This window comes from Myzus persicae, unplaced genomic scaffold (assembly GCF_001856785.1).
Source record: "Myzus persicae strain clone G006 unplaced genomic scaffold, MPER_G0061.0, whole genome shotgun sequence".
Classification (NCBI taxonomy): Eukaryota; Metazoa; Arthropoda; class Insecta; order Hemiptera; family Aphididae; genus Myzus; species Myzus persicae.
In genome coordinates, this window is record NW_019101674.1 from 1,041,208 (window position 1) to 1,068,981 (window position 27,774).

General features: G+C 33.3%; 2 protein-coding genes across 10 annotated transcripts in view; one reads left to right on the forward strand and one right to left on the reverse strand.

The window, feature by feature from the left end:
* The window catches only part of LOC111030074 (potassium voltage-gated channel protein eag-like), a 227,644-nt gene that overhangs the window by 95,343 nt on the left and 104,527 nt on the right, over positions 1-27,774 (forward strand). For 8 of the 9 annotated variants that reach the window (XM_022309402.1, XM_022309399.1, XM_022309407.1 and 5 more), the window contains one exon: positions 7,750-7,871. The exons of the other annotated variant lie outside the window; for it this stretch is intronic. The gene's annotated coding sequence lies outside the window, so the exon portion shown is untranslated. The remainder of the gene's footprint in view (positions 1-7,749; positions 7,872-27,774) is intronic. 9 annotated transcript variants of the gene reach the window in all.
* Positions 3,105-8,057, reverse strand: LOC111030075 (flocculation protein FLO11-like). Its single transcript, XM_022309408.1, has 2 exons — positions 7,922-8,057; positions 3,105-5,851 (listed from the first exon to the last, which is right to left on the reverse strand). The coding sequence occupies exons 1-2, from the start codon at positions 7,934-7,936 to the stop codon at positions 3,221-3,223; spliced, it is 2,646 nt and encodes an 881-aa protein (XP_022165100.1). The 5' UTR covers positions 7,937-8,057; the 3' UTR covers positions 3,105-3,220.

Consider the following 27,774-nt stretch of genomic DNA (forward strand, 5'->3'; position numbering starts at 1 on the left):
ACGTATAATATTATTGTGTAGCGCACGCCCAAACGAAGAGGTCGCCGGTAAAACAATATTTTTACCATCCCTTCTGCATAATTCATCACATTATAAGATACGACCTCCTGAAAATGCCAAACTTTGTTGGGGGTACTCAATCCTTGTTTTCTCTTAAAAATAATATATTATTATACAAGCTGAGAAACGGCAAGAACGATACTTTTATTAGTATATATACATGCACGCACCGGGGTGGCAAAGAGAGGGGCACATGGGTCAATGCATTATCGAAGAGGTTGTTTGAAATATAAATGATTGCGGAAAGCTTCAACCCTCGTCTAACGGATGGAAAGTCAAAATGACCGTAAAATTTAAATTCAGATATCGGTGTATTACGAAGGTTTTCCTTGTGGGCCGAACGTCCGCCACCTCTGCCGCAAAATCCCGAATTCCTCATACGTTAAAAATCCATCCCCTGGGACGTATACGCATACGCATTGGGAAAACCGTTTCCAGGAGACTAAAAGGTTGCTACATTAATTTTTTCTGAAAGTAAAATTAAAATATCATCTCGTTGAACCCACTCGAAGTATATTTTATTATTTCACTACGTTTCTGTAGTGTTATCAAAGGGGAGGTATAATGTAATCATATATTATTCTGTACTCTCTATACCGAAACGAATCAGAGTCAAATATTGTACGACGTAGAAGCAGTGACGCTCGATGAGTAGTCAAAAAAAGCGTCTCATCATCATTGTCCGTTTATCGACGAGTATCATTTAACCCCAAAATTGAACTATGCTGGTGCAATGGTGGGTTGAGGGCAATATGGACTGACGCCAGTCGAGAGTGTTAGTCTGAATAAGATCAGTAAATTTTAACTGGCACCAACATGGAGATTTTTATATGAACTTATACCCGTCTATATTTCTTCTATCGTATTATTTGGGGTGTGTTTATATTGTATACCTCCATATTAGATAAGTGGGTCTCAAAGTTTTTTTTTTACATACTTGGTGGTCCACACAACTGTAAAGGTTGGGAACCGCTGTGCTAGTGCATACAATCTGCGTCGTATAAATTAGTGAACTTACAGGTAGTACTTGTATAATAGTTGAATCACGAAATGTTGGTTAGTTTCATATTCTACATGGTATCGTAAGTTTACTACAAGAAAACATAACAAAACTTTTTTTTTCGAGCAGATAGTATAGGTACTTACAATATAAACGTTGTATATTGTAAATCAATCACCTTTATCGTTACTGCTGTCCATATCGTTAAAATATGTTGATCGTAAATATCATATTATATAAAATATATTATTTAGTTTATATCGAAAATTGCATAATATAAAAAGATCAATGGTCGATCTAGTATATGACCAAAACAAATCCGAAACCAGCAAGTAGGAACTATAATAATTTAATGTGACCCCACTCGTATGAAGCCGATTGTATTAGTCATGTACTACCAGTGCTAAATTATTAAGAGGGTGAACCTTTAGTGAACGATTACTAAGTGAAATTATGGAATGGGGAAGTACCTTCATTGAAATTTATGGAATTAGGTCCCTTCTTACTTCGATAAGCCATTGCGGAATTCACGTACACGTGTTTCGTTCGCAGTTGCTGGCAGCGTTTCGAACTAAACGCTAATGAGTGTTTCCGAAAATATATTATATTTTAATAAATTCTTAACCTCCTCCATGGTTTGGAGTGTCTATACCTTACACTTGGTCTTATTCTAGTTCGTCGCATTGCAATCGGATTACACAGCACCCTGAAATGTCGAAAGTCCAACGGTATTTTCTTCTCGGGCACAGCGATGTGCAATGATCAGCACTTATCGTTGAAGATTTACGTAAATACCTACACCGCCGAATATAGAGGATTAATCATCCAGTATAACATTTCACGTAAGTCGTGTACGATAAACGTGCACGACATTAATACCACCAGCCGCGGCCGTTGTGGGTATGTTGTAATCGGTCGGGTTTTTGATCGGATGAAGCCAGAAGACGGTTATTACGTTGATGAAAAGACCAAAATCGAAAAACAACAACGACAATACGAAAATTTACATATTATACTCATAGATATTTTACTTCCTACGAGCTGCGTACAGAATTGTACGATTCCATTAAAGAAAAAGTGTCACTGACAAAAAAAATTGTATGCTTACCTACATAAATGATTCAAGAACTTAAACACGTTTGACGTTTGGTTATACACATGTCAAATATTCAAGGTTACTCGTCACAAAACGATCGGCATTTTATTTTATAAAAATAAATTGCGTTTAAAACAAAATATGTGTTGTAGCTAATTTTCAATATGCTGTAGGTACACTACCAATGTATTCTTGATAGTTTAACAGTAATTTGAATGTAAAATTGTACTGCTGTGTTGAAAATTACCCAAATTGTATGAAATAATTTTGCAGTATCGGCGAGTTGTGACTTTCCCTATATCAGAAGTATTTGTCTGAAATAACGACAATGAAATCACACGTTTTAATACTTGTGTTATAAGTTATAAATGTACATGCGTAGAAATGAAAAACAACAACTGTGATTTTTTTTTTTACATTAATATTGTAGCAATGAGGTATGGTACAAAATTACTTAATTGACGAATAACGATTAATGATATATTTCGTAGGTTTTGAATAGTAATTTTGCATTGCTACATTTTTAAATCAACCCAAAAATTGGTACCATACTACTTTGTCCTTTCTCTAAATATGTCTTTGTGAACACCACGTGTACGATTCATCGATTATTATTTTTATCATTGAACTGAGAATGGGAAAACAATTTTGTCTATCCTTGGAAAGTGGTTAACGAATATTATTTTTTTTGTCACTGAACTACCCATTTTATTTTCAAAACAAACACACGTTGTTGTGAAAGTAATTGGCACTGTAAATACACTTCCGTTTGCATTTCTGTTCACACTAGTAAACACAGTAAACACACACGGCCGACCGCGAGAAAACAAACACCTTAAAAATTGGTTTCCATAAATAGATATGGAGATAGGTATTGATTCGATATTGTGCTGTTTTTTTTAGTCAAATGCTACATGATTACCAAATAAAAAGAAACATATACGTATAATACTTATTGTACAGGTAAAGTGTTTTATTAAAATATAATTATAAAATATATACATATAGTATAGCTTTTATGAAAAGTAAATATGACATTGTCGTAATGAAAACAGTTTGAAGATCTATTTTTTGCCGACATCAAGAAGATCGGTTTGGTTGGAATCAGTGGCGGTAGACCCCCCAACGGATTCAATTTGTCGGTTTACTGAATCAAAATTGGATGGTTGGTACTGAGGTGGAGACGAAGCTTTTGTGTATCCAGCTTTCGAAGATGAAACAGGAATTTTGGAACCGTAAGGCAGCCGTTGGCCGAAACTGTACGAGCCACTCTCCTGGGCTTGGCTTGATCCTGCAAAGTTAGATCTGTAGCCAGATCCAGCATTATCAGATCCAGTTTTCTTGGACCCTCCAATGGAAACAACTTGCTGGTCTAGTGAATCAGTGTTGGATGATTCGAACTGAGGTGAAGATGACGATTCTGTGTATACAGCATTCGAAGATAAAACAGGAGTTTTGGATCCATAGAACGACTGTTGACCGAAACTGTACGAGCCACTATCCTGAGCTAAGCCAGATCCGGCGTAGTTAGATTTTGTGTAGTCAGATACAGCGTAATCAGATCCAGCCTGTCCGGACCCGGCAATGGAAGCAAATTGTTGGACTACTGAATTAAAGTCAGGTGATTCGTACTGAGGTGAAGAAGACGATGCTGTGTATCCAGCTGTCGAAGACGGAGCGGGGGTTGTGGACCCGTAGAACGACTGTTGGTTTAAGCCATACGATTCACTCTCCTGGACTAGGCCCGATCCGGCGTAGTTAGATTTTGTGTAGTCAGATTCAGCCTGCCCGGATCCTGCAATTGAAGCAACTTGTTGAGCTATGGAATCAAAGTTGGAAGGTTCGTACTGAGGTGAAGATGACGATGATGCTGTGTATCCAATTGTCGAAGACGGGACGGGAGTTGTGGACTGGTAAAACGACTGTTGGTTCAAACCGTACGATCCACTGTCTTGAACTAGGCTCGATCCAGCGTAGTCAGATTTTGTGTAATCTGGTGAAACGTAATCAGATCCAGCTTGTCCAGATCCAGACACGAACGAAGATTGAACAAAGTTATTGTTGATGGCCGGAGCTGCGGTCGATCCGGAAGTGTATGACTTGTACGATTCTGGCTGCACGACGATCGGTGACTGTTGATAGTAGTGGACGGTGGCGAAACGTTGAGCTGGTGTTTGAACGGGCACAGGAACCTTAACCTCGTACGGAACGGCGACAGGGTACGGAACCTTCTTTTCAACAGGATATGGCACTGGCCTGTCGACGTTGACGGGTACCTTGACCTCAACAGGGACCGGCACATTTACCGGCACCTCATACTTAACTGGGTACGGGACCTGCTTCTCGACAGCATATGGCACTGGCTTTTCGACTGGATACGGAACAGGCTTCTCGACAGCATATGGCACGGGGCGTTCGACAGGAACAGGGTACGGCACAGGTTTATCGACTGGATACGGACGGTCGACGTTGACTCGGACTGGATAAGGTACCGGTTTTTCGACTGCGTATGGCACTGGTTTCTCATATGGTACGCTCACGGGATATGGCCGATCGACGGGTACGCGAACTTCATACGGCACCGGTTTTTCTACCGGGTACGGGACACGTTTCTCTACCTCAACCGGATATGGGCTTGGCACTGGTACAGCGCGGTCGACGTTCACTCGAACCGCGTATGGAACGTGCTTCTCGACGGTCACTTGGTATGGGTGTGGGATGTGCACCAGCACTGGGTACGGGATGCGCTTCTCGATTTGGACATAATATGGTACTGGTATTTCACGACTGATGGTGATTTCGTGAGCTGGAGACGGTGCAGAGTGACCTCCATACTGGGCGAAGGCGCTTCCCTGCGAGTACGAGTATGGGGCAGGAATGGAATGAGATCCAAATGTGTTAATGGATTTAAATGAACCCTCTGCAGCTGCGCCAGATAAACCACTAAATGCGAGTGGTATGGCTGTGGACGGAGATTCAACCGCGAATGGGACAGGAGTCGACGTGTAGGACGTGGTGACGGCTTTGAATGAGTCTTCCGCTGACGAGGATGAAGTGCCATATTCGAAAGGGGCAGGAGTGGTGGATGAAGTGCTGTATTCAAAAGGGGCAGAAGTGGGCTGAGATCCAATAGTACCGTGGGACTTGACTGAAACCACTGGTGAAGAGGTTGAAACAAATGGTGCAGGAGTGGAATGGGATTCGATCCCGAATGTTGCAGGAGTGGACTGAGAGTAGAACGTGGCAATTGACTTGAATGAGTCCTCTGGTGCAAACGATGCTCCGTTGTATGTCAACGGGGCAGGAGTAGACCGAAGTGAACTGAACTGAAACGGAGCTGGAGTGGGTTGCGTACCGTACGAGAATGAACCAGGTGCGGAGTACGAACTTCTGTACGCGAATGGTGCAGGGGTGTACTGTAGTGATTTGAACACGAATGGAGCAATCGTTGGTTGGGTACCGTACGCAAATGGAGTCGAGGTAGATGAGATACCGAAAGACTTAGCGCCGAACGAGAACGCGGGTGGATGTGAATATGCCACATTCGCGTGATCGCCGGATGCGGACGCAAGATTGCCATAGTCGTTTGTGTTCTGGGTTTGCGTATTATGATGGCATGGTTTGACGTTCTTAAGGTGTATGACGTCTGCGAATGCACTGGATGCAATGAAAAGCCCTAGGACGACTGCTTGAAACTGAAAAAAAATTAGGTTAGGTTAATTTATGCGTTGATGTAGACCAAATAGTACAGAGCTCATATGAAAAATTCTCGATTTTGACTAATCAATTTTGTTAGCAACATCTTAATTATTATCATCGGTTGTCCGGATTTTTTCTGTATGTTTTTTTCAAATTTTCCAATAATATTAATACAATATTATAAAAAACTTAATAATTGAACAACTATTATTTTTTATTTAAGATAATAACCATATTTACTTATGTTTACCAGAATATTTTTAACTTTGCATGTTTATGATTTTCATCAGAATTTTCATCTACCCCATTGAACAAATGAAAAAATAAATTTTCGAACAAATATGTAGTACCTAGATGCACCCACTTTTGTTTACTATTATTTAATTCCTGTCAATAATTTATTATTATTACGATTATTATTTTTTATTAAAGAAGAAAGCCTTGATGACGTGACCATTGGCTTGTTTTACATAATAATATGGTACTTTAATAATTTTAATTAAATTGTACAATCGAATATCTTTTAAAAATAAACTTATACTTTTGATGTATTCTTCGTCATTTCAATATTATTTGATTAAACAATTGAAAATATTTTTAACATTTTATTAAAAATATTAAGATATTATGTTAAATATTAAGATTAAAAATAGCAAGCTGAATGTACCAAATAATATGAATAAATACGTCATTTTATTGATTTAATAAAACCTAGTAAGTTTAATTAAATCGTAACGCAGTATAATAATCTTATCAGAGTTATCATTCTTGAAATAAGTTTCATAAAAAATTCAAAATAATTTAAAAAAAAAATGTTATATTAAATTTATAATTTCAAAATCATTAGAATTTCGATACTTAATCCATTTATGAACGAATTAAATAATAATTATTAATTTTATGTGTACTTATAGAATTTAAATTAATTTGTAATTAAATAAAGCAAGTAATTAATAACCAGCTATGTAAGATCAAAGACAAATTAAACATAATAAGTTTTCTTGCTAATATTTTACGAGTATTCCATTATCGTAAATAAAAATGAAAATAAATGTTAACGAAAAAAAACTTCTTTTGTGAAACGACCACTCGTATTATTTTCTTGGCAAGTTGACTTATTGTGTTTAATTTTAATGTTTTTGATAATTTAGACACAACTAACCAAATAATATAGGTTTAAGTAGTATATGTTATAGACTGCACAAGAATGTAATAACCTTAAAAAAATCCAAGACATTTTTTTGTGTACTAAAAACTTAAAATAATGCACCTATAAAATGCTTTTAAATTATTTTATTATTTCAAACAAGTCTAGAAGCAAAAAATATGTTTTTTAAAAAAATTGACTGCACAATTGTATTTAAAGTCAAAATGTAGAAGTGTGGACTTTTAATCTGAAACATAATTCATTGTTCTCATTTGATTTGCTATCGTCACTCTAATCTGTTCGAAAAATTACGATCAATAATAATAATAATATTAGATTGGGAGAAAACCTTGTAAGCACCTTTCAAAATTACTTTTTTAAGTATACATTTTAAAATAAAATTCGAAAAACAGATTGAAGTTTAGTGTTAATTGCCCTAAAGACCCTAAATTGCTCTAAAAAAATAAAAATGAAATGAAAAGTAAAAACTTTATTTTCTGATTGAAAAATAAACTATAAACAATATTGTTGTAAGACAATCATCGCATCGCTATAGTTGTGGAGGACAAGACAAAGTGCATTGAAATCGCAACCCTATGCGTTGCGTACCACTAAGTTCAAATTAATGTATTTAAAAGTACTTAGTTTGTGTTCTAGTAACATAATGTCAACAATTACGTGAAGAAAAAAAAATTGTATTTCATACGTCTAATTTCGTTTTTTTTAAAAAAAATTGTTTCTTTTTAGATAAAAAAAAAACGAAACGAGATAGTTTTCGGTCGTCGCCGTTCAATTGCCTAGTCGGTGTGTCTTACGAGTCTACGGGAAGAAAAACTTGGCGTTGAGAGGAGCTTAAGATCATCGAATAGGTGAATATCACAACCAAAATAATAATTTTAATAATATAGTAAGTTCTCACCATAGTGGTAGCCATCGTTACACTTGGCCCGTCACCGTGTTCGATCGCCTGTCGAGTCGTTGCAGTTAGGTACCAACTACAACTGCTGTTGGACGACGATAATAGTGCACTGTACTCTGAAGATTGTCGCTTTTTACTGTATATATAATGTCCACGATGATGGTACCTGCCAGCGCATCTTTTCGGATTGTCTCCCGAAAACCAGTAATTCAAGATGGGAGAATGTAAATTTTTTTTTAAATTTCAACGAATCTCGTTATAGGTTAAAATAGTAATAATAATAATAATAATAATAATATTGTGTGGGTACATTATTATCTGATAGAAATAATCACCACAATAGTTTTTTCAGTTAATTTATTTCTGTTTTTGAAAATATTTATTTTATATAGTAAATTTTTCTACTTTTAATATTTTCTAGGGGACTACGATGAATTACGATTGCATTTCATACTAAACTAAATCCGTTGCTTATAATTTATTTTATTTTGTTTTTAATTGTTGACTATTTAAAAATATAATAGTTTATTTAAAAGTTAATTGGGCAGATGAGTAGGGTACTCCACAAATATAAACGTTAATTGCTATAACAATCATAACTAATTAAAGGTTTTGAATACAATTTTAACCTAAATCTAATTTAACAAAAAATCTAAATATTTGGTTTAGGAATATAGAATAAAAATATTTTTATTAAATATCAACTGATATATTTTTCAAAAATGTGTTGTTGTAATTATTATTTTGAAGTATCACGTAACATAACAAATGTTTTCAAAAACATAAACATTTACCTAAAATATGGGTAGTTTAATGATAAATAGAGGGATGCATAATATTGTATAATTATATACCCACGTAATACACATAATAATATTAATACGACAACAAAGTCTTGTTTCCGGTTGAGTAGCAGGAGGAGAAGGAGGAGAATACGACGATGACATAAAATACAAATACGGTCGATCCGTTTGTCGTTTGGTATAAATAAATTATTACGATTTTTTCTCTCTTAATATTTATGTAATTCATGTTTCTTATTAGAACATTTCGCCGATGCTTTCCCGAAAACCGGTTGTTCGCACCATATTATTTTAATTCGGTTACGTCGCTAGTTGTTGCATAGCCCGACTCGTAGCCGTACTGAAAGTATCCCGTCGACCTTTCGTGGCCTCTTGACGACCATATTATCCCATTATAATGATTATACCATAAACATTATACCAATTAAATAATATAAATAATTCGTTTATAAATATCTGGCGACACTAAGCTCGTCATTATCGTCGTCTTGGCGATCGTTCTCCACTCGTATGCCAGTGTTGGGATTAGATAAGTAATCTAGATGAAAAATATAATTTTTTTTTTTCATAAATCTAACGATTTGTGAGGACACCTTGCTATTAATTCAATATGGTTTGAACACAGATTATAGGTTTAAATGAAATTTTGTAATATACATCATTATTAATACAGAGTAGTATAAATCAATAACACATTTTTTTAAATTAAACATTAAATTCTTAGAAGTTACAATGATTCAATATTTAAAAAAAAAAAAAACCATTTGTTTGATGTTAAATATTATTATTACAATTTAAGTATAATATGAATTATCTATAATATAAAAATATCATTATTTATACAGATGAACTCATCAAGATAAACATATCTAGATAGGTGAATTGTGAATTTTGTATCTTGAAAAATTAATTGGGTAACTTGAAAACTATTTATCTAGATAAGATAAAAGATAACAAATGATTTATCTAGATAGTCTCGACACTATTTATACTCGTATCGCCCAACAAAGGCAAAACAACAAGTTAGGTCATGGCCTGAATTAATACTGACTTGATACAATTATTTAAAGTTGAATTAAAAAACTTGGTTTGTAATATTAGACATTTTTTTTCATATTTATCATTCAGCCTGTCCCATTATAACGTTTTGTGGTTTCGCCTATGATGATAACCCATCACAATTAATATAACGACGGACGGGTATACATTTTAGATTGGTATTAATTATGAATATGGATTAGAACGGTTATCAACATTGCCATATTGCTATAATAATTGCTGTGTTAGGTTGTAAACATTTATGGTAAATTATTCGACTAAATTATTATGTCTTGTGGTCGTCCTTCGGTAATTCGGTATTTAGTAGGTATACTGCTGTGTCTTCCGATAGCTTATTTGAGCCGTCATAGTATGTCGTCGTTAATAGGTCATAATATTTTATTTGAGTTTTGCGAATCACAATTTTTTTTTTTTTTTAATAACAATTTACTATTTGCCAAAAACAAAGACTTTGTTTTGTATAAATACTCGCGAAGGAATACATTACGCGTCTTATTGTTTCTTTAACATTTTTTAATTTTATTTTTTTTCGTATACATTTTACACGGCTCGTGCACAATCATATGCTGTTTTATTGAACGAAAAATATTTTTACGTCAATTACACACATATTTTTTTCTCGAGATTTTCAAAAATTCGGCACGATAAAATAGTTATATTAATGCTCCGTTTGACGTCACACACACGTCATAATAATTGCGCCTACCATTGATCGTTGCTCGTGGTGTTCACTTATCCATTTGTTGTTCCCCCGCAATTCCACTGAGGACGAGCAGTTCTGCGAAGGATTTTATCTTTGAATTCTAAAAGCCGGCTATTTGTGTACACACCGCGTTGCACACATCACACGACTGCATCATGAAAGTGCGCCATGAACATTTCGAGATTTTTCAGAGCTCGTTGCATTTTCGTAATATTTATTATTCCGCAAATGTCGCGATCGCAATATTATAAAAAAAAAATTCTCTATCATATTATGCCGACTTCTTTCCGGCTTGAAAAGTGTGCCAGTGCCGTACGCATGCGCAGGTCGACTGTGAAAATCGACGAGCCCCCAACTCATATTTTTAGTCAAAAACTGCTCGTTTTAATGTTCCAACCTTACGTATAAATTGTACAAACGCCCCTCCGATTTGGGTACAGAAAAACAATTCATTTAAACTCGCTCAGTGCGAATGTGGAGTGAGTGACCGAGCAAATTATTTTTTTTTTGCCTTTAAATATGAATAATGATTTAAGAACATTTTAAGGCAAAGTATTTAACCAACTAAAAATACTTTCAAAAATGTTTTCCTGTCGTTTCAGTGCATAAAATATCCCTTAAAGAATTCTAATATTTTCTCCAGCATGGGAATCATTGGAGAAGGAATAATAAATAATTGGAACACAATCATGCTAGTCGGCTAAAAATAGAACATTTTTTAGAGGTCACAGAATAGCTGATATTGTCCACATGTGCGGTAAAGTCTCCCGTAGGTTTATCCCTGCAGCGGCTCAACCTGCCAGTGCCTTTTTATTATTTATGGGGGAGGTACAATCGAGGATTATACTTACTTATTTCGTTCACACTCATTTTTATTTTTTCTGTTATCATGACGTAAAAATTATTTTTCATTTTTCAATTTTTGATAGACAAAGCACTTATTTGTATTGTCGAACGGCGATGAGGCGGTGCCGCCCTCCTAGGTTATTGTGCCACTGACGTTCCACACTATTAGACCGTTTACGAGTAACACAACGACACATTTAGTAGTCCATAAAGTGTTACTTGGAATCGATGTTAGTCGCTGGGCCTCTTAAAAAATCAATCGTCTATATAGTGCGATCCGTATAAATAAAAACGCTGAAGACATCCGATTGGTGTGAGTTCGCTACACTCACTATGCCTTTTTTTTATGCTATTGTCACCGGCAGAACTCGATATGTAAATTCATTGTACGTCGTTTTTGATTTATTCAACTCTTTATGTATTATTATATTATTATATAACAGTTTAGTCGAAGTCAGCAGACAACGCGCCAGGATGAAATACATTTTCCCGCTAAAATGTGCTACATTGCCGGATTTTTTTCCGAGATTACCTTACAACACTTTAAGTCCCACATTGTTGTCGTACATAACGCAACTCATGTTTCTTTTTTTTTTTTAATAACATTACGAACAGTGTCGTCTTAGCTCTATATAAAAAAAAAACATAAACATTTATTACATAATATTATACATATTTCTGTGCTGTTACTATTATTATTGTTATGGCGGTTAAGAACGAAAAAATGTGCTTTTAAAATTGATCATAAAAATTCTCTAAACAGCAGCCTTTCATTAGTGAAAAAATTCTTTTATATTTTCGAGAGTACGTATTTTTTTTTTTTACGAGTATTCCGTTTTTTAATGAACGAGAATTATTATGAAAATAACAATAAAATCCAATCATAAATTCCCTAGATAGTTCATTTTTACGTCACCACGACGTTTGATCATTTGCAATTTGATTCAAAATTTTATGTTTTTTACGATACAAAACGTTGTAAGCCGTTTATTTCTAAAGTCTTAACGGTCGTCAGACATGTGAAATAAAATGTCAACTTAACTTGTATATTTCTCTCGTTTCTCGGCTATTTTTGCGTTACAATACGATCACTGTTTTACAATAATAAACGGGTTCCGTGCATTGATTCTCAACTTTCGAATTCACCTGTTCTCTGAAATACTAGCGATTACAAATATTATTACTACGATTCATAATATCATTATTTATCGGTATCGTTTTTGTAATTACGTGTCTTATATTATTGTTCAATTTTCGAATAATACGTTTTCTTTCCATGTGTATATATTTTCTTGTCCTGATATGACGTAGTTGAAAAATTAATGTGGGGGAAAGGGGAGGAGGGTCTGGGTGAACCAGTGGCTAGCGTACTTCACCAAAATATTACCACATCATAAAGGTCACTAAACTATAGTCATCATGTATAATAGTATCAGGTATACTATTCAAATCCATTAATTTAATCGAAATTTGATTTAAATTTCATATGCCCCATGAATATGTGTGTAGTATATAGGTTAGGAGTAATGAAATTCAAATTATACAATACTACATAATCACATTCGATTTATTTTTTTAACTTACAAACTAATTAGTAAATCAGAAATCAGCAATATTTTAGTTTGAACAATTTTAAGAATAATGTATCGAAGTAACAGCGATACAATAATGTATTAATATTATAAACTTTAAAAAAATGAATATATATAAATGCGTATATACATACTATATACACGACTATTAATGGCCACGAAAAATTCAATATCTTATAATATTACTTGATTCAATGACGCTACTTAATACTTCTTTTTCCACCCGATTAATAATAATATTATAGAGAATAAATTATTGGAACACAGAACTTAATATTAAATAGCTACTAAATGACGTTTCGATACAAGTTCTCATATCTTTGGCCTATATACGTATTTATGTACGATTAATTATTAGCGTTAGAATATTCGATCACTTCGGTTTGGTCATTCGGGGCGATCCGTGACATAATATTATAAACGATTGTCAACAGCAGGAACACTTACTTTTTAACGATTTTTATATTCGATTCGAAGAAGAATTCGTTCGCACGTAGTCGCTTTTCACTTTTCGGTCAAGTAGATTCTGAAACAGTTACCACATAATGCATAATCTTGTTTCACGATATTATCATACACGTTTACTCGATCCATACACTGCATCGGTGAGATGATGTAATAACGATTTTAAATCATAATCATTCTAATTATTATTTTTATTTTACGACAATGCGCGGTACGTGTAATTATTGTACATCGTTATTGTAACATTTGATCAATTATTATGACACCCAACTATTTGATATGCGCTTTAAGAATTTCTCATAATATACGTTGAATTATATACATTTACGTATTATGCTCTTATTTATATTATATTATTATTATTATGACTTGTGTAGTGATATTATAATATATATAACTTATGTAATATTACGGCCTGCAGTGTCTTGAAATTTCCAAATGTTCTTGCGAAGTTGTCTATTAAGATTATTAACTAAATAATGAAATGCAACTTTTCGTTTTATCGTTTATTATTTAACACAATTTTTTTTATCGATATTCAGCGTTAGCGGTGATTTAAAAACTATGATTATTTAAAACAGTACAAATAGTCCAAAAAATAAACGAAAGACGGACAATGATAATTAACTTTCCTATTTAATCCTAAAATAGTATCATCCACACATGGCGATTATATTTGGATTTCTTGAATCGTTTACAAGATTCTGCCCGTTTTAGAATTGACATTTTTCAATTCAATTCCGGCGTTCCTAAGACATCGGATAAACAGTACTGAATAAAAATATGAAAATCAATTAGCTACTCTCCTCTGAATTTTGGCACAAAACATTTTTTTCAAATATCATAACCCTAAAAAAAGTATTAATAATCTTTCATTACATCAGTAAAAAATCAAAATATTTGTGACGTGGTTTGGCGGCTATCGTAAACGTTAATTATTTGTGTACTTTGCTGGTCGAAAACGTCAAGACAAGACTAGATCCCTACAGTATTTTGTGCAAAGTGAGTGAGGTTGTATGGGAGGGCGAGGAAAGTGGGTGAGTTTTGAAGAAATCGAAAAAGGACGATGACAGGGCGGCCTTTCCGACGGGTGACGACAGAATTTTAAGGGTTGAAGATGTTGAAATAATTATATATTATAATAACTGTAAATTATTACTATTATAGTATTATACACACTGTCTAATGTCTGAGACAAAATAGCATTGGTAAAATGTCATTGTATCTGTCACGATCATTTTTAACGGACTGTACTCGGAAAAATAATGAATGCACTCCGTAGAGAATTTCACGAGTGAGTCTGAAATAAGGTATCGAGTGTGTCCAAAAGAAAAAAAAAATTTTTTTACGTAACCCGAATGCATACCAATTCATGTATAGAGGTTCCCAAGGTACAACATAGGGAGGAGATCTCGCTTACTTACACCTTAAAAATACTTTAACTTTTACCCGAACATTTAAAACTAAATTTTTATATAATTTTTTCATAAATATTACATTTTACTTATTTTTAAATAGGCTGATGTTTAAAATATATACTAGGTAGTAGGTAACTATTATTTTTAAGAAATCTAAGAAATAGTATTGGAAATTCCATGAACCTCCACCCAAAATGCACGATAATAATAACAATTCATAACTATAAGATGTTCCGAGTTATATATATAGGTGCACACACAAATACGGACTCTAATAAATAACAGTGGGGAGGAGGGTCGAGTGTGTGGTTACCACTGCAGCTATGGTAACGGGTAAAAATATCGAGTAAAATAAAGCGTAGGTATTCAGAAGTACAAAATAACTGGGAAGAAAATATCGCATTAAGTAGGTACTAAATATAAGTATATTGCAATATACCCAGGTATAGATACCATAACATGACGCGCGTGGCCGAAAATGATACCGAAAATGTATTAATTTGATTAAAATGTTTAAGAAAATAATTGTATCATACTCTTGAAGTGGATATATTTCAAATTCCAGTGTTGCCAAAACATTTTTCGTGCTAATTTCTTGGTGGGTTGAGTCGATCAATTGCTTGTGAAATTATTTGTTGATCTATAAGGTTTTTTCAATCACACAGCCATTTGATATTTGTTTGTTTGTGATGAGCGGTTCTGGCGCAGCTACTTTCTAGACTCCTTTAATATTAAGATGTGACGAAGATGGATGCATCGTTGCAGTTAATCCATACATTATTATGGAACTTTAACAGTCATGTAACTGTTCTATATTCGGGTGTACAGTTCATAAATATTGTCGTTATTAAGTCTCATTGTTATCATTCAGACTTGGCGCCCGGAAAGTCAATACGAAGAAAAAAAATAAATAGGATTTCCGGTTGGCTCGAGAAACGGAAGTGTAGTCCGTAGTTCAACCAACATTGACATTTTTCAATATTATTATCGTGTTGTTTGAAAGAAAAAAAATTACTTTAAAACATGATATTGCGTCATAGTAAAATTAAACGAAAAAAACTTACAGTAAGTAATACAAATGAGTATGCAATGAGTCGCAAGATTTGTTTTATATAGGCAATAATATGATTTGTTTTCGAACGATCGAAAATCGTATATTTCACTGTGACCGTGGTGATCAATAGTTTTCTCGAAAATGAGATCAAACAAGTACACTTTGTTTTTAAGATGAATAGTATATTGCATAAAGCATAAACAAAATACAACGTTTCCTCCCGTGCTCATCCCATGGCCAAACGCTGACGGTTCAAGTGGTGCAACCCAATATCAATTTTATAGTTTATTATTATTATTACATAGTTTAATGGTATGAGCAGATTTTATATTCACTCAACTCGTGCGTATAAAACAAAAAAAAAAAACAAAAAAACATCAACAACATAATAATGGTAATAAAAACGACGAACAAAAAAGTACTGTTCCCCTCCCGACCTGCAAAAAGACGAGAATACGTACGTATTTGTGTACGTCGTTCCGGTTCCGTTCATTTCTGAAACGTTCCTGGAAAAAAAAAAATTCTGCACGTACACATGAATACACTCTCAAACTCGCATTATTTTTTGAGCACTGCCGCGGGCGAAGAGTTTTCTCAGACTGTGAAAACCCGGGAATTTTCTTTCCTCCTTTTTAGTAGGCATATAATATAACATAACTCGACTTACAACAGTAATATAATAATTTAATAAAATATTGTGACGCGCGTCCTTTTTTTTTCGTCCGCCTCTTTCGTTCTGAAAGAATTCACGTGCCCGCGGGGGATGCAATATATTTATTAATTTATATATATATATTGTATATATATATATATATAGGACCACGTGTAGGAAGACCAATGAAAAACGGACTTTCCATCTCGAAAAAGGAGCCGTCTCGTCGTAGTAGTCGTCGGTTCGCGGCGCCGGGTCAGCTGGCGTGGCACTCGCGGACGGACCGACCGGCGCCAACAACCCTTATACGCCACCCCCATCCCTAACTAACCAACAATCGGCCTGTCGCCCGTGGTGGTGAATCGTACTCAAACCGGACGATACGTCGTATTAATGATAATATGAGTAATCGAGAATAACTTAATTGTGTCAAAACCGACATTTAGGGAAAAAAACATTTTGAAGAAAATATTATTCGATATCTTGGAACGTGAGTTAAGTACAAACATTTATGGATATTGTAAAACTCGAGAAAACTCGAAAATAAATTTGGACGTTATAGTATAACTGGTAAAAAAAATCATTATTACGATTAGACTCGTTATATATTATCGTGATAATTGTTCAGCGATTCGTCGTTTTTTAATTGATTTAAATAAAAAAAAATTGCGCTATTTTGCACGATTATATTATATTGCTTATAAACGTATCAATACATAACATAAAATAGGTAAATGTCGAACGAGTAACACAATACGATCGCATATTGTAAAAATCAATTTCAAGAGCTTTTACACACCGAATAGGGTCTCATCAATCTAGGGCAAAATATCCTGTACCAAAGTATTCAAATAAAAATATACTATTCAAATATCTAACCGATAAAAATCTATCGTTGGAAAATCAAACGGATGGATTGAAAAGTCCAACAAATCTGACAACGACTTGAGCATGAAAAACCATAATAATTCTATTTTTCTAGTACGATTGTCGATTTCATATTTAAAAAAAAAAAACAAAATTTAGTACTGGATGTAGTATTATTATGTACAATATTAAGCCTATACTTATTATTATTATTTTTCGTTGATGGTACTTGATAATCTCATCGATCATTGGACAAATGAAATATTTTTTCAATACATAATTCTAAACTTGAGTGATTTATAATTACTGTTTCATGTGTATTTGTTATTTATAAGAATAATGTTATTATTAAATTATTTTGATCAACACGTTATTTTCGATTTATTTCGACCCACGTGAAATAACCTAGGTAGTCGACAGACAGTGTAAAATATTGGTTTCACACTATCACAGTATAATACATTTCATAATTCGTTTGGAAAAATTCTAAAACTGAACTCGGTTTACCGTGAACACTTGGCCAACAGAAGAGAGTGGACAACATTTGGATTCTTACGACGTCACCGATGATGTGATCTCGAGGAGAAATAATTTTTGGAGATGTGAATCCTCGCCGTGTTAAAAAAACTGAGGTCTCGGGCCCCCGTAGCGGTCGTCGTCTCTCCGAAGGGTCACAATATTTGGAAATTTCTCCGCGTACCGCTGTAATTGTATTACGGGTAATAGGTACGTATTTTGTTATTTCATCGAATAAGGCACGCAGCAAGGGTTGTTCGAGGACGACCGCTGCGCCAGACCGAAACCCTATTTTGTGCCCATCCTGCAGGATTCGGCGCCACCAGAGTGTTCGCGTGTACACAATACTATTATATTATATTATTGTAATAATGATATTGTCGATCGAGACTGTATAACGACGGAATATCGTTGAGTGTACACGATACACTCCTATGTTATATTGTATTATATTATTATTATGTCATGTATATTGCACGTAGCGTGTAATGGCGTTATACGGAAGGTATTGACGATATCGTATAATATACGTAGGTACTACGATGATAATATAATAATAATCCGTCTCTCGTCGGCACGTAATTATTATGGTAGTCCCTGACGAGTGCCTCCGTCTATTTACAAATACATAATATTATTATAACAATACAGACGAGTGCGACTGTTATCGAGTTGTTATTATTTCCCGTATTTTATCGGGTTTTGAGACATTACAAAAATATGTAGCTCACTACCTCTTCGAAAACCCAGGACCCCAAGCAGAAACGAACATCCAAGTAATAAACTATTTTTAAAAATTCAGATTTATATAGACTGATATTTACTATTTAGAAATATAATATTTAAGAAAAAAACGTGTAAAAGAATTTTTAAAAATGTAAACACACATCACGCTAATAACCTTTGTTAGCGAAGTGAATTTATTGAACTCAATAATAAAAACACAAATAATAATGTGTTGCTGTTATAAATTTATAATAATATAAGCGTCTTTTCCGGGACGCAATGGAGTCGTCAACGGGTGTTTCGTTATTTGACGAATTTTCCCACCTCTGGCAAGACGATTTGTCGTTTTTTCGAAGAGTCTACAATATGCACTTTTATCGTATTACCATCGATGATACGCATTTTTTTAAATTGTATTTAACAGTGTTGTGCTTTGAGTCCTATTTTTAAGTTAATTTTTTCATTATTTAAGACAATTTAAATCCATGTCTTGTGATCACTAACTTATACTAGTTACTAGTTAGTATTAGTTAGGTGTTGAAGGGCTCAAATGATTTCCCGAAATCAGTTAGTTGATAAAATTCTTGCTAAACACCTGTTGAAATAATATTAATAATGTGAAATCCAAATATCTTATTTTTGTTTTGAATTGGACGGCTTTTTTTGGTCATTTTAAACTATTTTCCAACAATTGAAAGAAAATTTGGAAACGTCCTCTATTTGGATTCTGCATTTTTCCAGATCATGTGTATAAGTGTTGTGTGGCATAAACATCCGGGCCCTAGACTAATCAGAAATCATTACTTAAAGTATTAAAATATAATATTTAATATTGCCGTTGATCGCCTTTAAATGTATACATTTAAATATTTAATATAATATCTAATAGCTATACAATAATATTGTGTCGTAAATACGTAAGTAATAGTTTAGTATTTTCGAGATGTTAATAATTACCTACACACTAACCGACGGTGCACAAAGCAGGTAATTAATTATTAACTATACCTACCCGTATATGGTATTATTTCGTAGAATAACTACGTTACTCGATACACCGCATGAACGGTATACAGCTTTTTTTTGTTCTCTCAGGCCCACTAACCTCGCACCGCAGAGTATATAATATTATTCTCCGTCTAATTTTATTTAGAACGTCCGACGGTTCGACTCGACCGGCCGTTATCGTAAAACCGACGTGTAATTACCTCGGCGGTTGCGGATTACATTTACAGCTCTGTCTCTTTCTCTTTCTACGGGTTTTCCGAATGATTACCGCGTCGTTGGGGTTGAAATTTGCACATCCGAAGTGGAGTGTAATGATAAGTATATAGCGACTGCGAAATACGTCCGAGAATATATTATATTATACCCTGGGTCGATCGTACTCTCCGGTCCTTACCTCGTGTGAGACGCGAAAATAAATAATTCTCCGTGGTATATCCGCAGCTCGGCCCACGATTTAGGCACGACGACTCGGCGGCGGCGTATATTTACGACGCTCTCTCTGGAGGCGAAGACCGAAAAAATATAAATCTCTCTTTGTTCCGCAATTTGCAGCCGACCTGAAACTGCCTTCTTCTAGAATTTTATCATCTGCCATACAAGCGGAATCTTGGTAGTAATAATCCCGAGTAAGTAAATCCCGGTTTAAAAAAAAAAATCAAAATAATAATAATTACAAATGTGCTTTGGTTATTGGAACAGCATAAATGAAGTGTATGAAACAAAATATAATTTATTAATATTAGATTTACTATTAAAACATGAGAAATTAAGAGCGAAAAATATATTCTCGGGGCAGATTGACTTATCGCCATCTCGGAAATAGGCCAACCTTCTGTAAATTGATCACTGAGATACTACGTAGGTACGCGAATTTAATTGACTTACCATTCCATCTTAGTTATATTAATTATTATAATTGTACACAAGAATGTATTTAAATTGTCTTAATATTTGTTATATTTTCATAGAGTTCAAATAATGCATTTTCACAATTGCTTTGGGTTATGATAACACGTAAGTCGTATTGCCTCGTCGTCATTAGGCCTATTATATTGATAAAAATTAAGTTTGTATTGCAGTTGATTAGATGATGAATTTAAAAGATGGTTTCATTTTTCTCGTAGCTTTTTGAAGTATTAGCGAGTGTAGCTCTAGCTATGTGTGTTTTCAACAACAATTTGATCATTTTCCTAAAATTACATAGAATCTAAAGATTTGTATCATAACTTTCAAATTTGAACAATCCCTGAATGAAACGAGTTTATAACGTTTTACTACACACAATATTATATTATGTTTAAAGAAAAAAAATCCGATATTGCAGATGATCTGAGGACGGTCACAAACACCGCGAAAACGAGTTTTGGAAAAAATCTCACTGCGATTGCGCAACAATCAAAAGTGGTAGACTGACATCGTTTCCATCTCATAATATGTTGTTATGGATTGAATATTTTAATAGTAATCGTTTAAAAAGGTCATTTCACTTGCGACATATCGTTTGAATCGGCTATTATATATATTATAATATAACATTTAGGTACGTGGATTAATAATTACTATAGTTGTGATCAATAAAAAAAAATCGATACAGTCGTGTTTAGTTCTAAGCAGGCGTCAGTGGGCCTACTGACTGAATAACCACGATATTTCACTGATTTAAATGTAATTTTAAAGTGCCATTAGTATATTGTATATCATAGGATGCCCCGTGAAGATATACCCATCAGTCGTGGAGGGGGACTTGCCGCCTGTACAAAAACCGGTTTTCGTCGTTTTATCCATTAACTAAAAAAAAGTTTAGAAATAAAAAAAATTAATGAAAATAAAATGTTGCGAAAGGTCAACATTTTAAGAAAAACAAACTCTACAAATTGGATTTCTCCAATTGTTACAAAAATAAAATACATGTAGTCCTGGTCTCTGTGAGTCTATTAAAAAAAAAAACAGATTAATGATATATGTATTATCTCAGGATACATCACAATGGATAAATCCTCGAGGGACACCCTCTATACCTATATAGGTACCTACGACAATGAAATCATTAAAATTGGGTTACACAAATATGCAAATCAGCACTGGGAAAATTCATTTTTATTTTTAAATCCTTAATATTGCATTATTTTATTGAGTTCTTTGGCTTTTTGTTATGAAATTCACGTGATACAAAATTTACTCGTGATTTAAAAATTACATAACTTAAAGTAGAATATAGACATATTATGACTTGTACTTACTAGAAATCATATTAACTATTAAGATAAAATATGTTCATTATATATATATATATATTTATATATTAAAATATGTAAATGTGTGTACTTTACATTTTTTTCTTCCGAAAATTGTAGGTATTTGTAGATATTTCAGTTATTAGTGTTTGATTAAATTTTTAAAGTTCTTATGGAACTAAACTTTCAGTCAACAACATAATTATTACAGATTGCCTCCAATATGAAGACGAACTCAGCAGCCTTAACTTTTCCTAGACGCATCACTCGGACCTGACCCAGACATCACAACACACATATTTAAGTTCTTAAACAAAACCAAATTTTATAACCTAATTGAACAAAAAAAAAAAAAAAAACTGCAACTATTGTCGCATGACGTGTTGATAACAAAAAAAAAAAAATAATAATAATTACATTTGAAAAATATTTCAAACGCTTAAAAACACTTGTCTAGACAAAACTATAATAGGTACTAAACCTACTTTCAGTGGTACCTATAATATTTTTGGAATTCATCACACAGGCCATATATAATTGTAATGTACGACATACTCGAATTTGTGTAGCAGCAAATCGTACGTATTATATAACGATATTGTACGACGAAAAAGGAATCGAAAGGAACTAAAGTGGGTTGTCCAAAACGCGATAACAGTCAACGTGCGATTAGAATAATATTCCTACAACAATCGCGACGACGTCGTGTACGATACGGTGCATCGTGTAGTCACGAGACTGCGGGTGAGGCTCAGCTGTAGTCGTAATTGCAATATATCATCGCGTATTCCAGTCACCGCAGCAGTACAATAACGTGTAGTTTATGAGTAATTTTATTGTAATAGTATGATATTATTATGTTCGCAGTGCGGACAATATACCGTTTGCAGAAACCGTAGTTTAGACAATAATATATTATATTATATTATATTATTAATATTATTATTGTAATAATATGATAAATATGTGTGTGTGTGTGTGTGTGTGTGTGTGTGTGTGTGTGTGTGCAAGCGTTGCGATGATGATGTTATTATAAATGGCCCGTTTGGCCGACGAGTGATAAATGGTCGTGTCGCGACGCTAATTGAGGTTGTATCACGCGCGTGCAGTATCATAGTTATATATCATTTACGAGGATGATCCGTCCGTCCTGTGTATTTATAATATAATATAAAGGTGGGTACGATTAAAGTGCGCTTATATATATATATATATGCTGCGTGATACTGCCACGTCAACTATGCGTGACGGATTAAAAACGAAACTCGCGAATTTAGAATAACAATAATATTAAAATAACATTCGTGTTTATAATGGTTGTAATATTTTGAGCTGTGAGAACTTTTGCTTGAGGTTAATGAGAAAAAAAAAAAATCACTATAGTAAAAACGTCGTCTGAGCGTGAACTATGTCGCCGACAATGTCGTATGCGTATACCTAGACTCTAGAGTAACATGTGCCATGTCGATCGACCCTATATCATAATGGACGTTCATAGACTTTCGTTTTTCCAAATAAATAAACTGTCTAATTATTATAATTAGAGTTCCTATTTAAATGCCCTGAACATATCAAGTTCAGGTATGCAATTTCAAAATATGCATTCATTATCTTAAACCTCTAAAAAAATGCCCTAAAAATTAAATCAAAATATGCATTTGACATGTAAAATTATGCAGGCATTTTTACAAATATAAAAAATTACAATTGCATCATAAATTTCAATGAGAGCTCTTTTAGTATTTTGAAATGTAAATAATCAACGAAAATTATTTATATCATTATACGTAGTACTATATAATATATGTTAATATTTCAATGGAGTCAATTTTTTTAGAGCAGTTTCAAAAATGCATTAAAAATGTCGAAAACAACCCAAAAAGTGTAAATTTTGTTGAAAAAAAATTCGAAAATTGTTGTGATTACATCATGATTAGTACTTGAAATTCATTTATAGCTTTTAAAGCATAGCGAAAGACAGTAAAATAAAAAAGATGAACTTGTTTTAAAAATCTGAGCGCTAATTTATTATAATCAACCGAAAGTAACAAGTGTGGTTATTATTTTTTTTTTGTCTAATTATGACTTGTGATGTACTCATCAATATTGTTTTCGAACAATAATTAACGACTAACAATTATACATTATATGATATTATGTGTTGGCTCCGTGTGTAGCTCGGGGGTTTGCTTTGGTCATAAAATATATTGTGGCCGACGTCGCTAATTTCTAGATGTATGACCACCACTCGGGTTTTCAGTGACAAATCCTCGCCCCACATACACGTGTTCCTCAACCGAATGTAACCATCCTGATGAAATGCCAATTTCCATAGCTTACGATGCTTTTAAAATCAATAAACAAAATAAAATATAAATATACACATATTATATTGTATTTAATAGTAATATTTAATATAAATTAACATAACATAACCAAACCTAACATAACTTAGGTTTCCAGTGTGTACTCGACGGTAGTATTTATTAATTATGTGGCGTAGACGATAATCTATAGGGTTTTCTCCTGATTTGTCACTAATAAATATCTAAGAACAAAGATTTGCTAAAGCGTTTATGTGCTACTAGCGTATACGTTTATGCGTGTTGAAATTCTTTAAAAAAAAAAAGATTGTCAGAACAATGCAAACATGAGCAGCATACATTAAATTTATGCAGTTGGTGAATTTTTAAGTGATTGATTTTACATTTTTGCTGGATCATATATATTTTTTTAAACTTGTCATCCAGCGAAATTTTGTTTTTAGATTACTTATAAGTAGGTAAAAAACTTAATATCACACATTTCTATGGATGTTATAATTAGAGAGGAGTACGTGCGTATTTCCACCATATAGTTACTAACTGTGTCACGAACTACACTTTGTCAGCTTTCTCGACATATTCTTAACACGTTCATTTGGGTGGTTTTGACCAAAAAACGTCACATTCAGGTTTAAAACTATAGGTATTCAATTATAACAAATAATTAATTTTCTGCAGCTAATCCAAACAAGCAACACAGAAAAAAAATATGCATAAATAGCCAAATAATCCTAACGTGAGCCCCTCATAAGATTCAACATTAGAAAATCGGCTTCCAGGTGCATTTCGTCTAGTACCTATGGGATTACATAATTAGTACAAAATATTAGAACTATTATATTGCCATAGATTCGACTGTGAACTGTAAATGTATACACACACACGCCTACACAATAAATTACAATAATTTCAAACGCCTGTTGCTGATGTATTAAAATATTACGGTACTTCGAGAAACAAACTGTAATTATAGGGCTGATAAGTGTTTTATTATAATATGGTGACCACAAAATAAAATAAACGTGTCATTTAATAATGGCGCGACGCTCACGTGTAAACATGTCGCTAATCGCCGTGACACGACCTATAAGACATTTAGACATTTTATAAACAACTATGAATCAAATCATTTAGTTTTCGACGTGTTTCGAAATCATTCCGGATCCTAGCGATACTCAATAATATTAGTGTTACGAAACGATTATGTGGCGTCGTCGCAGTCGAACGATGGTAATTATATTATTTGTCGTTGTATCACAATGCGACGGTTGTGTCACATTGAATATAGAGGTAAACGAGTCTAAAGTGTGGCCACCGCATCGCGTGTATGAACACAATGTTATTTATAACCGTCTTGAAAAATCATAATTTACTGTATTTTGTATGTTATCATGGATTATAATCGTACATTATCATGTGGTTGATGTCTCACCGTGTGACGAGAAAATTTGACCGCATTGTTATGTTTATGTGTATAATTAAATCAATACCACCCATAGGTACTAGTTAATATCAAACGCAATGTAAGTATTAAACCGTTTAACTCATATCGTGTTTGATGTTAACGGTGTTTGACTCAAACATTAAGCTACTCTTGTACAGTTCGAATCTAAAATCAATCGTGACCAATGGTCTAGCTACAATATCGGAAAATGCCAAAATATCTATTCTGAAATAAAAACAGAAATTTAAAAATATTATCCTAGATAAAATTAAGAGATTCATATCTTATCCCTTAAATCTGATTTGCAACAAAAAAACTGTTAGGTCTAAATTCACGTCCAATCTCACTCCAACCCAAAGCTTATCAAAAAATGTATTTCCTAGTTATCTTCCAACGCCCTTAAGTGAAAAAACAAATTCCTGGGATACAGCTAAATTCATATCAGTTAACTAATAAAAAAAAAGTAAAAATAAATAAAAATTGCGACTTCTTTTAACAACCTGTTTTCATATCGTTTCACTGTGACTCATAACATTGTATAAATTTGACTTCATCAGCTCTTTTGGTTGAAAATTTTAGATATAGTTTCTTATAATATACGTGCACTGTGCTAGATATATTATATGCCTAGTATTTGATTGCTATTGTTTTGATATAAAACAATTTGTTTTTCTTTTCCAATATTTCCTGTTTATCATCCCCTATTTCTTTGGAATAGTAGTTTTTTTTTAAATTTAAAAACTACTTTATGTCGTAATGAAACTTTTTTTTTTACATCGATTAAACATTTTGAAATTGTCAGCTCTAAAAAACAAATAAAAACTAAACCGATCATATTATTGTTATTTCGATTCATACGACAGAGCTGATAATATAATACACACAGTGTTCTAATATAAACACACAGTGTTCAGAGAAAGTAATGACAAAAGTTTTCCAAGATAACCGGAATAGAATACTTTATAGGTATCCAGTTAAAGATAAATCAATTTAAACTTTGTTTAATACGTCATACTGTAAAAAAAACAAAAACACAACTTTTTTTTAAAAAAAATGTTCTGTATAAATAGTATTAAAGCGTAAAGAGTTTCGTGGTGCAATAAATTATTGCTTTCGATTTCAATCTGTAAGAGTCTACAAAACAGTAAACATCGTCGTTTACAGTACAACAACGCAATAATGGACGGCATTGTTTACACCCAAAATGTGGTTTTTCCTCTCAAACTCAAAAAAGGGGGATTCGGTTGTTGTGCATAGAAGTATAAATCGATAAAACATACGGTATAAACAATTTTGTGATCACTAATATTATTAACGAACGTGTTTTAAATAATTAACGAATGTACACTCTCCGAGCTAAACGTATAAAATTCGTGGTAATTCCATTGTTTGACTCAACATTGTAATTATAATCATTATCATAAAATAATATGTATAGATTAAAGTGATCTTTATATATTTAAAGGCCGATTTTCACAATTTTTTCTTTAAACGAAAGTACTCGGTGTGTAGATGAGCCATCGAAAGAGAAAAGTCCAAAAAGTTAATTATTTTAATAGTAATTAGAAGTATAAAGTTTGTCGTATTATATATACCTATATATAGGCGGCGGCCCTAGGGTTTCCATAGCTACCTGTAACCTGGCCTTTTTATATCGACGTGTAGATATAAATTGTTCCGAAAAGTTGATCGATAAAAATTATCTCGCACACATAATGCAACTACAGAGCAGTGCTGTAATATTGTGTTTATGTGCTTCGTCCGTTTTTTTTGTACCTATCGTTTATTTGTGTTTCTTATGACAGTTATACATCTTATTTTTTCTAACGCAAGTACTACTTCTTACACAAGTAACGTCCAAAAATATGATAATTTAAATAGTTATTAGAAGTGTAAAGTTAACGACAAGTTTTACCAGTTGTCTCACATGGATCAAGACAGCTTACAATACAAAACTGTATAAAATATTCTCCGATTTGGCCGAACTTTAAAATTCTTAAACTATTTAGAAATAGGCGAGTACACCAAAATGAAATTGAATGTTACAAGTTTTTTCTTTTTATTGAACTTAAGCCCGAAGACTAGGTCCATTAGCTGTTGTAGGGGTTATGAACTGTGACAGGGGGTAAGGTTGGTTGGTTG